This window comes from Indicator indicator, chromosome 12 (genome assembly GCF_027791375.1).
Source record: "Indicator indicator isolate 239-I01 chromosome 12, UM_Iind_1.1, whole genome shotgun sequence".
In the NCBI taxonomy this organism is placed as follows: domain Eukaryota; kingdom Metazoa; phylum Chordata; class Aves; order Piciformes; family Indicatoridae; genus Indicator; species Indicator indicator.
Window position 1 is genome coordinate 12805841 of NC_072021.1, and position 13790 is coordinate 12819630.

The 13790-nt window shown below is 41.7% G+C and overlaps 2 protein-coding genes across 2 annotated transcripts in view; one reads left to right on the forward strand and one right to left on the reverse strand.

Annotated features, from left to right (window-relative positions):
- Positions 1-10023, forward strand: part of COL14A1 (collagen type XIV alpha 1 chain) — a 95506-nt gene extending 85483 nt beyond the window's left edge. The window contains exons 42-49 of the mRNA XM_054385286.1: positions 604-657; positions 1545-1616; positions 3560-3595; positions 4018-4084; positions 4592-4780; positions 7158-7235; positions 8211-8366; positions 9698-10023. Of these exons, the coding sequence (XP_054241261.1) occupies positions 604-657; positions 1545-1616; positions 3560-3595; positions 4018-4084; positions 4592-4780; positions 7158-7235; positions 8211-8366; positions 9698-10023 (978 nt within the window). The remainder of the gene's footprint in view (positions 1-603; positions 658-1544; positions 1617-3559; positions 3596-4017; positions 4085-4591; positions 4781-7157; positions 7236-8210; positions 8367-9697) is intronic.
- Positions 10024-12555: 2532 nt separating this feature from the next.
- Positions 12556-13790, reverse strand: part of MRPL13 (mitochondrial ribosomal protein L13) — a 29019-nt gene continuing 27784 nt past the window's right edge. The window contains exon 7 of the mRNA XM_054385471.1: positions 12556-13331. Within this exon, the coding sequence (XP_054241446.1) occupies positions 13307-13331 (25 nt within the window). The 3' untranslated portion in view covers positions 12556-13306. The remainder of the gene's footprint in view (positions 13332-13790) is intronic.

Genomic DNA, 13790 nt, shown 5'->3' on the forward strand with positions numbered 1-13790 from the left:
AATACTTTATTAATAGTGTATTTTCTACATCTGGGCAGTCTTTTTTCCTATGATTTGCTTGCTTTCCAGTTTCCAAGTTATCTTTATTTTTTGGCTCTCATTTCTGGAAGCTCTGAAGCACGTTCATAATGTGAACCACATGAGCATTCCTGCTGCTTCCTGAATCAAGACCTTGGTGATAGCTAGTACACATGTACAGTATTGCTGAGCAGAGAGAGAGAGAGAGAGAAAGACTCTCAACTGCCATCTTTCACCACATTATCACTGGAACAGCTGCAACTAGTGAGGACAGATGTTGAAGAGTGACGCATCTTGTGGCAGAGAAGTCTGACAGCAGATTCTCTCATTTACCTCACTACAGCAGCATTGTAAGTGAAATTCACTCAGGTGAAAATTGACAGCACCAAGAGGTTTGCATTGCTGCTTCTTACTTCAAAAGTATTGTAAGACTATTTTTTTTAACATCAGGTACACTGTAGCTCCTTTTCAGAATGAAACCCTCCCCAGGGTTAACAATGGAATTTTCTTCAAAGAAGCATCTTCCAACAGATTCACAAAGTACATATAAAAAGCTGATCAAATGGCATATATTCTCTTTTATAGGGCCTTCCTGGCAAAGATGGTCCCACAGGCCCACAAGGACCTCCTGGTCCAATGGTAAGTATTGCTCATGGAAGTCAATACGGTAAAAATCAGCAGGATTTGGGGGGATTGTGGATCACTGCTATCTAGACTTCATTGGATAGACCAAGGCCAAAGGTTCTCCTTGGAAGATAAAATTCTCATGACGCACAGGGCTGGCAGAGAGCTGCTTGTCCAGTGTAATTTTTTTCCACTCTTACTTCGCTCAAGAAAAGATGTCTCCCATGGGAAGGGGAAGAAGTTGTTCCATCAATAGATTGATAGCTTGTTCTTAGTCAAGTAACTCCACTGTATAAAGGGAATTGGTGCTCTTAACTCTTTAAATGACTTTCTTTTTGTAAGAAATTTCAACTGGGATCATTAGCTGAAGTGAGCTGCCTAGTTTTATGTGGTCTGGAGGCTCTCATAGAGTAATCAAGAAAGACAGCAGATGCTACATTCAGCCTTCAAAGCAAGACATATGTTGCCTCCAGATTTGGTCTCATCCTTCTCAGCTAGGGCAGTTAGGTAAAATTAATGCCTTCATGGTAGATCTAAGAAGTTAGGTGAACCTGCTGGTGGTGAGTATTCTCCAAGAAATCCTGCTCTTTTTACAAAGAATGTTCTGAGTCATCTCCCCTGAACATGGTAGTAGCATCACAGGATTTAGTCTTGCAGTTCAGCAATCCATGCCTATTCCTGAAATCAAGAAGCACAAGTTCATTTTTCTCAAGTGCTTTTCTCACTTTCAGGGTGCTTCTTCCTGTAGGGTGTACTTCTTAGTCCTCTCTCCCAGCATCTTCAGTCTTTGACTGGCAGAACTGGTGGTGTGCTGTCTGCTTGTGCACTTCTCCGTCACACCATCATTCTGCAGGATTCATGGATGTCAACTCCAATAACCATTGTTTTCTTTTTCCATGTAGGGCATCCCTGGTGCTCCAGGTGTTCCAGGTGTTACTGGAAGTCAAGGGCCACAAGGTGATGTTGGAGCTCCTGTGAGTAAAATTTCTTAATATTGCTCTATTTGCTGTTGTGCATTGGTTGGCTTCCAATCCTGACTATATTGTTTTACAGAACTCCTCAGTATTTATGGCTTATGATCTGTTTGCAGTTAGTGGCTAAGCAAAACATCATATTGGTCTGTCTTTGTTCATTCTTTGTAATTCAATTTATTGTTGAACTTACAGTGTTTGGAATATAGGGGTCAGAGAGTCAAAACACAAGGTTAAACCACAGAAGTTAAAAACAACATGTGGATTTTTAGGCTGTGTGTAGTTACTTTCTCCTATTTTTTTTTCTTTGCATTTCAAGCAACTGCTGGGATATTAAAGTATGTCATTTATTAACCTGGGTGTTTTCAAAATATTATTCTGATTTTCAAACTTTGAAAATCTTGCACAAATGAAAAGCTGCCTTGTGTGATCACTCTGAGTTTACATCAGAAAAACTGACTAACAATCAGGACTTCTTCTAGGATGTTACTATAAATTTGACCATCAGTTTCACTGAGTGGAAGCTTACACCTTCCATAACTAAAATTAGAATTAGAAACCTCTAAGTTTTTCTTTCAGATAAGATTTTTTTGGTAATAACCCCCCCTTTCAGTTTAACTAGAAGAAAGGAATACAACTTTAAAACGAGTGACGTAAATTATGTAAAAGAGAAGATTTACAGCGGACCTCTTTTTCTCTGTAACATTTCAGATATTATTCTGTATTCATTCACATTTTAACATTGGCTCACTTGGTTAATCATAAAGTCTGATCATTTTTTTCTCCCCATATATTGCAGTGAATGTTCTATTTAATTTTTAACAGCATCAGAATATAGCAGTGTGTATTTCTCAATTTGTAGATTGTAATATTTTTATTTAGGTATTTATTTTAATTTTATTTTAGTTTGTTTCAAAATCCAGTTTGCTTTGGAGATTTAGTCCAATGCAAGCATTTTCATTTGGTTAAGCTGAAATGAAATGACCAGTAATATATAAATAAAGAGGATAACATTATACCCAGTTCTGCATAGTTTCTACGTGTAATCATGAAATAATTTGATGAGCTATGGAACTTCTTACTATCAATGTATAACATGTTGGCTATTCAGTTCCTTTCCAAACACATGTTCCAGATACTCAGCTGAATTTCCTAGAGTAAAGATGTTCCTGTGAGTCATGTAAGACCACTACTGTGAAGGTTTAGATTCCAGTAGCTGTAAAGAAGCAGTTAGGTGGGTGTGAAGTTATTGAGCTTCAGGAACCATATTTCTTAAGGCAGAGTAATGGAAAAGAGGCCCAAAAGTAATCTTGCAGTCTTTGTAGGAGTTTATTTTTTCCCAGGATAGAATAAACTGTACTTTAACTGTGCCATCAGCAAGCTCTTCATGCAGATCTTTGCTGTCTTCAGGAGTTCCTGAGATATGTCTAGTCTACCCCAAAAACCTCCACTGGTGAAGTTGTACCTGCCCTAGACAAGTTGTTCCAATCCATAATGATCCTTACCATCATTACAGTGTCTTTAATGTCATACTTAATCTTCTGTGCAGTTTAATCCCATTGCTGACTCTGTTCATAGCGAATGGAGGGTCTTGGTGCAGCAGAAGCTATAAATTTCAGATTGATATTTGGTCTCATCAGCCTTCTCTTCCTTATACCCAGTGATAATTGTACCTATTTCAGCCATGTAAAATGCATCCTCTGGTGGTCTGCCCTTGCTGCCATTTCAAACGAGCATTCAGTGTGTGACAGCCCCCTGAGAAAGTCTTTGTTGCCATATAATTGCTAAAAATGGATTTGTTTTTGTCCCAGAGCCACCTATAACCTTGTGCCTTGCTTGGTTTTTCTTTCTCCTGCTGTGATGCTGCAAGGAAGACAATGTATAGGTGTCAAAAATTGTAAGCAAGAACAAAACGAGAATTAATTTTGTATTGAATCTTTTCATAGGGTCCTCCTGGAGCTAAGGGTGAAAGGGGTGAGCGGGTAAGTCATGTTAGCCACCGTGCCTTTCCAGTCTGGCTTTCTGCCTCATGAAGAGTTTTTTCTGACAATTTATGTTTCTCTGTGCTTACAGACACAATAGTGTTCCCTATGCAATCAAGCAAACTTTCCTTTTTTTTCCCAGACACTGTCGTCTATTTGCTAAATTATTTTTTGAAGGTGAGAAGTATGTGTCATTAAACATGTCCCCAAATCTCTCATTAGGATTGTTTTGTCAAGCCTCTGTTTGCACTCTAAAAGCAGTAATGGGAACCAGGCAAATCCCAAATCTTCTTTGGCTGTTTTTTCTCCTCTATGAGGACATATCTCTTGGGCATAAAAAATGACTCTCATTGCTCTAAGTGTTTTTAAGACAGAAATGATGTAAAAAGTTGTGTTGTGACACTGCTGCTTTTGTTGTCCAGGGTGATCTCCAGTCCCAAGCAATGGTGCGTGCTGTTGCCCGTCAGGTGTGTGAACAACTCATCCAGGGTAAGTACATGGATCGTTCATATGCTTCTATTTCTAGGATGGATCTTTTCCTCCCACAGTTACTTACAAATATGATGCAAAGCATCCAAGGAGATCTGTTTGTTTTAGGCTAGACAGCCAGGATTTATGTTCCAACTGGAGTTATGTTAAATTGGATTTATGTCTGACTAGAGCTGATTAGCATCAGCCATCTAAAAATAAGCCTGAATTTTCTCCAAACTATTGCAGTATGCAGAAGCTTCTTTAGTAACAAATTAAAATTTGTATAGACATAAAATACAAAAAAGCCCCACCCCACACCAAAGCAAGGAAATACAACTCCACACAATTCTTCTTCCATTTGCTGTGTACTCACTAAACCACTGTTTCTCCACCAACAAGCACACAACTTCATATTGTCAAAGCACGGCAGACTACAGCCTTGAGGACTTGCCAGTGCTCTGTTCAAACTCAGGTGAACCAGGTTCTCCACTGCAACTTAAGAATGGTAACTTTTTTTCCTGACAGGTCACATGGCAAGATATAACTCAATTCTGAACCAGATTCCAAGCCAGTCTGTCTCCACGCGAACAATTGCAGGACCTCCTGGTGAGCCAGGTCGGCCAGGGGCTCCCGGGCCACAGGGCGAGCAGGGATCACCAGGCATGCAAGGGTTTCCAGGAAGCCCTGGTCAACCAGGAAGGCCAGGAGAAAGAGGTAGGCTTTGTGCTTCTCATATACAAAAATATACTTCCCTTTCCTGATTCATTTTGATTGCCTTTGTCCTCTGTCTAAATGTGGGCTGAACCCAAGCCATTATTTATTTTGGATGGGAGGAATATATGAAGGGAGAGAGACAGTTTGATGGTATTGCTGAAGTATATCCAGAGCATGTTGCTTGCTTTATTGTTTATGTTCTCTTGCATTTGAGTAAACTTTAGAAAGACTTTAAAAGAAATCTAAAGCAGGCTTGTATCTTGGATCTTGAGTACATCTACTTTAGGAACTTTTGATATCCATGTGATGCAAAGAAGGTTAGCCCTGTGCAAGAGCTTCAAAACTTGTTCCAGAATGCAGATTTTATTAATTTGCTCCATATTTATCATTTGTTACTGCAGTTTATGCTGTGAACATTATGTGCACTTGTGTTGTGTATGCAATGAATAATGGAGTGCATGGAAGGGTGTGATTTGGAAACATTGTGGCCACTGTCTTTGAAGTTACCAGTTGATGTTTTTGTACAGTAGGAAGAGCAGTGGTCCTTGTACTAAGTATCTGTGTAGGTTCTGGATGGTGATCATTTGATCAAAGCAATCCACACTTACAGACTTTGCCTTTTGCAAATGGCAAGCACTTCCTTACAGGACATGTGTGGTAAGAGGCGATTTAGATGAGTTTGCCTTGTTAAGAGGACATTGCAGCAGAGGAGTCTCTTCATGTGTTTGAAGCACACCAGGGCTAAGCAAATTTTAGGTACCTGGGAACTACATTTGGGATGCAGGATAAGAGATTTGTCTGAGAAATTTTTCTTCAAAAGGGATTCAGTTGCTGATCACAGGTGATGTAGGGTTTTTTGCAGGTTGCCCCAGGGATATAAATGTAGGTTAGAGCACGTCTGCTGCCTAGCCTGCTGCTTACATACACTATGCAATGCAGGCATTCATCAAAGGTCTGGAGAGGAGACTCCTGAAAGCCTATTGACCAGAGCCTTCTGAAACCTACATGATCTATTGCCTTGGAAGCCTCCTGTTCTGTAGAAGACCCAGAACTCCTCAGAAGACACCAAACCCCTGTAATTCAGCAAACTCTTGTTTTGTAAACTTGATGGGAGCAAGCTTTTGTCACTGATGGGGGTTAATTGCAACTTTTCCACAGTTTCGTTTTTAGTTATTTGCTCCCATCAGAAATTAGCTTTAGAAGGAAGAAAAAAAAATCTTCTATGACTCCTTGCAAAAATGAAGTGTCCTCCAGGTATTCTTCCCCAAGAGGGTAACAGCTACCTGAGCAGAAGGGAAGGAGGCCAGTTAGCTGAAATTGTAGGCACTGTCCTATCAATGGCTGTGGCTGTTTTCTTTCTACTTTCTTTTTATGAAGGTGCTCCGCATCAGCTCTAACTCAGAAACTGTGGAAGCTATGAAGCAGTGAGAGCAATTACCAGTGCTGGGAGGTCTGAAAAAGAGGGGGAAAGTCCCACAAAGCAGCCTGGATTGGGTGTCTTTGAGCCATCCAAATCAAACACAGACTTTTTATGAGACTTTCCAAGTCACCAGTGGAAACTGAGGGTCTGGAATTCATAGTTTTGACACCTACTTTAGTTTGACGCTGCTTATTGTGATGGCTTTGCATAGAAAGTGTTTTTATAGGATGCCATAGTGGTAGTGCAGGAGGAGATGGAAAGCTGGAAGAGGGTATTGCCTTCTGTGGATCGCTAAAGCTGTGATCTCCACGGATCAGACTCAGCAACAGAGCAAGTGCAGGACTCAATGGCTGTGCGTGTTGGAACATTGGAGTTTTGTGACTGGGAAACTCTTAGATTTGGCTTCATTTGAGGAGACAGATTTTGACTGTTCAAACTCCCTCGTGTTTTAGCAGCGCTGCAGTAACTCATGATTCATATCTCCCATTTGTGTAGAGCCATCTTATGCTGAACCACTGTTTGGTAGGTGAATATCTGAAGGAAAATTTGCTCTAGCATTGAAAATTTGGCTTTCTGGGACACACAGTAATTTAGACAGCTTTGTGAGACTCTGAGGATTCTTCTTACTTACAACAGTTGTACCTTGGTATAGTCCAGAGACAGCTTCCCAGCAGGAAGTGCAGCCTGGAAACTAGCCAGTGCCTCTGCATACCACCCCAGTGAAACCACCATGGCAGCAGAAATGTTTAAGACCCCAGCAATGCCAGATTCCCCTTGAGAGGCTGTCAGGGAAAGGAGGGGAAAAAGAACCAAATCATTTTTTATTTTTACCTCCCTTTTTCTCTGCCACCTGTTTTTAGGTGAGTAACAACATATGGAGCTATAATCCTGGTTAAACAATAAACACTGCATGCAGTTGTGGTCAAAATGTGATTCTGATGAGTGCCATTTCCTTAGGTTTACCAGGTGAGAAGGGAGAAAAAGGCAATCCAGGTGTTGGAGCCCAAGGACCCCGAGGCCCACCAGGATCTACAGGTAAAGTTGTTACATTGGAGGCATCTGGGTTCGACCCACTCTGACCAATGTGCAAAGCACTCAAGACCTGCATGGCTCTGTCCTCTGCTTCTAAGGCTGGAGCAGCAGAAGAGTCAGCAGCTCAGGCATCAACCTGCCATGGTACATCTGTACTGTGTGATAGGACACTGTGATGTGCCATGTGAGGGTATCATCAGTCACATAAGCATTTCCCTTCTCCCTGTGATAAACTGCTTCTCCAAACCCTTTTCTTTAACGTTTTAAGTATTTCTTTCAGAAATGGGGTATGGAAGGGCAAAAAAAATTTAATCTGGATTAACTGCATTTGTTTTATGATCGACTCAAGGTCATAGCTCTGACTTGCCAGAGAAAGGCATATTAATTAAGCACATTAATCACAGGGATTTATATTTAGCTCCTGAAAGAAAGCAGGGAGAAGGTGATATGCAGGTTCTGCTGAAACAGGTGTCAAATTGCAGTGACTTCATTAGGATATTCTAGCCACGAGAGCACTGTTCTCAAGGCACAGTGTTACCCAGAAGCTGTATTGAAAGGGAGTGGAGGAATCAAAAGCCGTGCAAGCATCCATGACTGTCCCCCCCACCGTGAGATGCTTGATGCTTGGTGAAACATTTGCTTTAGTATAGATTTCTGGCTAAAAGCTGTCCTGGTAAGGAAGATGAAGCAGTGGCTGGAGAGGAGGCTAATTAAGAGGAGGGCTCCTCTCACTGCTTCTTCATCTTCCTCTCCCGTGGTGGGTTGAAAGGTACAGCCTAAAACTACCACACCCCCAGAAGGCTGCAGCCTTTTCCTTCAGCTTGTCCCGGAGAGTCAGAGTGGGGATGCTTCTCAAGCTATCTCCTGAAATATTTGTTGTACCCTCACTGCTGTGTTACCCAGGCCTGGAAAGGTGCCCTCAACTCCTTACTTCTATGAACAATGCTACTCAGACATTTCATCCTCCCCTCTACACAGGACCTCCTGGAGAAAGTCGTACTGGCAGTCCGGGACCACCAGGACCTCCAGGCCCACGAGGTCCCGCTGGTCACACAGGACCTCCAGGCTCCCAGGGACCTTCTGGCCCACCAGGGTACTGCGATCCATCCTCCTGCGCAGGTTATGGCATGGGAGGTGAGTAGTTGGGAGTTGGGGCAGCTGCCATTTGCAGAGGGGGAATTTTCTAACAGCCAAAGTAAGATGGAGGCTACTGTGAACCTTGTGCTGAAGCGTGGCAGCTTCCTAAAACCATGTGTCCAGTGCTGCTCTGCTTTGTGGAATGGCAGCATGAAGAGAAGGTGGCCAGTGAGTGTGTAGTGACCAAAGGAAGTCCAGGATCCCAGGATCTGATCCCACCCTGTAAAAATGGTCCTGCATAGTGGGGTTTTGTCCTGTGCATGTTGTGTAGTGGTATGAGCCTGCTCCATCCCAGCAGTCTGTGTTGAACCCCCCGCTAATGTTCATGACAGCAGCGTTGTTACAAACATGTCGCTCCACTTCCCTGTCTTTGTGCCCTGAATGGCATGAGAGCATGACCCTTACTAAACCCCTAGGAGTGTAACCTGATGCAGGGATGCACGTGTCCATCATTAACCAGTGAAGCAACCTGGAGGAAAGTTTTCTTTCTACATCTTCTCTGTACCCTCCTTTCCCATCTTGTTATAGCACAGGGAGGCTGCAGGAGGAAGTTAACACAATCACCAAAAATTACATTGTCCAACTTAAAATCAAAATGTCTTAGTAAAGCACTAGTTACTGCAACTGGGACACATAAGGTGTATTTGTTTGATGTTTATGGTTTAATCTGCCCCTGAGCTGTTTGTATGTTTTACTCACCTGAATGTTTTTGTTGTCGTCTCTTCCTGTCCTTTTCTCCCCGTTGTTCATTTCCTGTTTGAAGGCCCAATCCCTTACAATGGCTACCAATCCAGAAGGTGAAAGGCTCATTCTGGTTCAGGTCTCATTTGGCTGAAGGTCAGAGATGGATGCTGAACTGCTCTGTGCTTTCCATCAACGATATTGACTACCACTAATGAACTTACTAAGCTGCTGTACATGCACTTGGCTTCCTTGCACTGCTAAAAAGCATTGCCTGGCCCGTTCTGGCCTGTGAATTGTGTACTCTAGACCCTAGTTGGAATATGCTAAAGCAGGCAGGCTGTGCAGTGTGCACAGTGTTACAACTGGAGGCTTGACAAATTCTGGTGGTGGTTTCCAACTAACTTGGCTGGCTGTTGATGGGTTTCCAATTGCTCTAGCTTATTAATTTTGTTAAATGTGTTCACTGTTCCTCTGTGTGAATAAAAGATGTGTATTTAAGGATGATATATATATATGTACACTCACACACTCTCTATATAAATATCTCTCTCTATAAAATGTCAATTTCCTAATGAGTGCTTTAATTTTCTACTCCTCTTCTCCTGTGTTAACCGTATGAATACTCTTGGTGGTGGTGGGTTAAGGTGGATACGGTGAGCCAACTGATCAAGACATCCCCGTAGTGCAGTTGCCACATAACTCCTACCAAATCTATGATCCCGAGGACCTTTATGATGGTGAGCAACAGCCGTACGTAGTTCACGGGTCCTACCCCTTACCATCCCCATACTCCCAGTCCTCCTATCCCTCACCTCATCTTGCTCAACCAGAATTTACTCCTGTTCAAGAAGAGATGGAAGGCGCTGAGCTGCGATCCCCAGGAATCAGTCGCTTCACAAGGAGGATAGCCAAAAGGAGCATCAAGATTCCAGCACGCAAACGGGCGAATGGAAAAAAACCCTCTCAGTGAACTGCTTAAAGATGGGAAACATTTTATGTGCACCTGTGTTTGGCCTTTTGTCCAGGTGCTTAACCTGTCATGGAAGATGTTTACAGGCTCTTCTATTAAAGGAGAAAAAAATGTGTACATGACCAGTTGACACAACAATTAATGGTAATTATCATGCATGCCAGAAACTTAGTATTTTAGTGGGTTGGTGCTAGATGATGATGAAAGGTCACCTGTAGCTCTTTCTCTGGAGTACTGTTCTGTATGCTCTTCAAACTCTCTCAAAAACCACATCCAGCCCATCGGTGTTCCTAGAACCATTCAGAAAAGGTTCTATTTTGTTACCTATGTTTTTCCAGTTGCTTGTTCTGTTAGTTCTGGATGAACTGCTTTACTAGCACAGGAACATGACTAAGTTCACCAGAGAAAGATGATAATCAGATTTCCCTGAACCCCACTCTTAACATTTGCAAAGAAGTCTTATGTTAATGGAATACTGTTTTTTTTTTTTTAACCCCACATTATAAAAATACACAAGAATGTTCTGTGGGAACACACTGATAATTTATTGTCAATCTCTTTCATTTCTGTTTTGTATGCAAATAAAAGTGGCAGCTTTTATACCTTCATTCTGGACTCACTTGATTCTTAACTTGAAACAACTGTACAGAGCTCCAGGGGCCAGAATGTGAAGAGAAGAAAATACATTTCCCTTTTTCAACACTTTTGGGCAACAAGTCTGATTGTAAAGGATATAAAAAACTTAGTATGAACAACATTTAGCCTTGTTTTTTAAATTATATGTGAACAAATGAGAGGCAAGGTAGTTATACCACCTATAGGCCTGAGAGTTTGCATATTGACATGCAAAAAAATCAAAAGACTGTCAGGTAGAGTTGGGAAGGCAACTTTGATCAACTGATGAAAGGGAAAAATCTCAACCCAGCTGCCTGAGGAAAACAAAGAACTTGATGATTTTAAAACAAACCAGGTAAATTCTGAAGTGGCTCAGTAAAGAGCTTTAAACAGCACTATGGAGACTAAGCAGTGTAGGCTGGCACATACCTGAATGGTCACAGAGAGACTGTGAAGTACAGATCATGGCTGCAGCACGTGATGGCTGTCCCTGCTTGCACATGGCTTTGAACACCCAACATCAACTTACCCTGAATGTGAACTCTTGCTCTGTGAACCTCCCTGGCTGGCGCTCTCCCACCTGTGTCATAGTGAAACCTTCTGGAGCCTCCCCTGTGAATTGTAGGCCCTGTGGAAACGACTCTGAGAAGGTCACTGATGGAAAATGAACATTAAAGCAATGCTGCCCTTACATTGTCTCAGACTCAGCCTCACGTTACAGCTCATAATTAATCTGCACCCCAGACTGGTTCTCAAGCAATGCTGTATACAAATCTCAAGCTCCTGCAGGACCGGCAAGAGTGGTAGGGTACAACCAGAGCTATAGGGGAGACAGCACAGACACAATCAATCAAACATGGTCACAGGTGTTATTTGCCCAGTCTTATAAATGGATGGTAACAGCCTCACCAGATCCCTGAACCTGCCTCTGCTGTGCCCTTCCACCAGTCACTTGGGCTGGGGAAGCAGCTGGAGGCAGTGCTGCACCCTTCTGCGTGCAGGGAATCCGAGTGCCCCAGGCCTGAGGGGTGTCCCTTGCTGTGGGACACGGATCTGCCTGGCTGCCAACGCAGCCATCTTCCCCTTCACACCATACAGGATGGTACAGGCAATAAATTAAACAAACAAAGCGATTACTTGGGGATAATAAAGTAGGCACTCTTATTAATTTTGTAACTTGCAGTAACTTTCTAACAATTTCTAAAGCCCAAGCTTTAATTGCACTGGGAAGTTGCTTTACCTTTATGTTTAAAATGACATCTACGGGCACCCTGCCAACCAGAACACTTCATGTAGTGCTGGTCATATCTTCACCTGCTGGGAATAACCTTGCAAGTAAAATGTAATCAACTGTTGGGCACTACCAGCTTATAAAAATATTGTTCAGGATTTGTATGTAGGCCAAGAAGTAAGACACAGATGCATATGGTCAACATTTTCTCCAAAATTCAGTCTCTGAGTAATCAGGAATGTCTCATATTTTTCCAGACTGCCTAAGAAACTGAAGCTGCTGTGAAGCATTTAGCACATGAGGAACAGCTGATGCCACCCAGATCTTACCAAGAAAATATATGCACCATGTCTTTTTTACAAAAAAAGAAGAGTATTTACTTTAACCTACTGCTTTTAAAAACACTTCTGCTATAATTAACTATATGTGAGGTTACCTACTTGAAATGAAGTCTGTAGGTTTACTGGCTAGGAACATTTCCTAGGGTAAGCTCATCTGAAGGCCAAAAGCCTGACATCAAACCACCACTTCATATGATGAAATACGGTTATAAATAAAACAATGTTCTTGTCTAGTACTCCTATAAAACTCAGAGAAAACCCCAAATTTTCCTCAACAAACATTGTTAAACTTGTCAGATAATATATCAGCATCTTCTACTAGGCAGAAAACAGAAAGTGCTACCTTTATTTACACAACATTATCTGTGAAGCAAAGCAGAAATGATCTTCAGGGAACTAATGTGCAGAAGTAAATTTTTAACACTTCTTTTGCCTCATTCAACACCTCTATATAGTTTCCTTACTTCATTTTCCTTTTGTGTAATCTGATATCCCTGCAGTAGAGTAGGAAAGTTGTCCTTACCTCAACTGCCATTTTGGCTTTTCCAAGCTCCTTTCCTCCTTGCCCACAGGGAGGGGAGGCGGGGGAGTGGGTGGGAAATGAGAAACCCCTCTGTCGAAACTGGACTGCTGGGGCTCAGCTGCTAGCTGAGGTAAAAGCAGGACAATAGGCTATACACACTCCATGCTCCAGAAAAGGCTTTCAGAAGAACCACACACAACCCATTACAGAAGTTACAAACAGCTCATGCCACTGTTGGTTTTGGGTTTTCTTCCCCACATCCTTCAACTTTTAGAGTCAGACACTTCATTTCAGTGAACAATGCACTGTTTTCAGGAGATGCAAATATTCATTAAAAACTTAATGATTCTTTAATAGTATTAAACCCAAATGTAATCAACAGATACCAAACCATACAGAGTGCCCGTGACATTAACAATATCTGTTCATAGCTGCTTCAAATACAATACTTATTAATTTCCCATTGTTTGCTACCACCTGTCAAAAATATTTTGAACAGAAGGGCTGATGCAGATGCACAGATGCTTCCAGGTTAGAAGAATTTCTCTCCTGATGCCACTTCTTTTATTGTCATTACTTCCTTCGAAAATCTTTAGGTCTGGAAAACGGAAAAAAAACACCAAAAAAGGCACTTTCATAAATATATGAGAACTACAGTGGCTTGCACTTTAAGGATACAGTAATAGCTTTATCTGGTTTTATTTCCTTATTCTGATGCTTGAAAGTTTTGTGTAGAAGAATATTTTCTGGATTTTATAAAACACAGGAAAAAAAAAAATCAAAGATGTTTACTATGACCTCCAATAATCTACAGGCATTAGAACTCGTGGGTCAAGGTGTTTCTCACAAGCCACTCCTACTTTCCTAAGTAATACAAAAAGCATTTTTAACTACACAGTCTCAGAATGATTTAAATGCTAGTATTAATTTGCCTCCGCTTTTAAAAAATGAGTAACCATGCATAAATTTGCAAGTTTTAAGCTAACAGCACAGTCCACTACTAGAATAATTGAAACTGATGGTTTAAAGAAAAAAAACCTTTCAGTCCTAAAAGGTT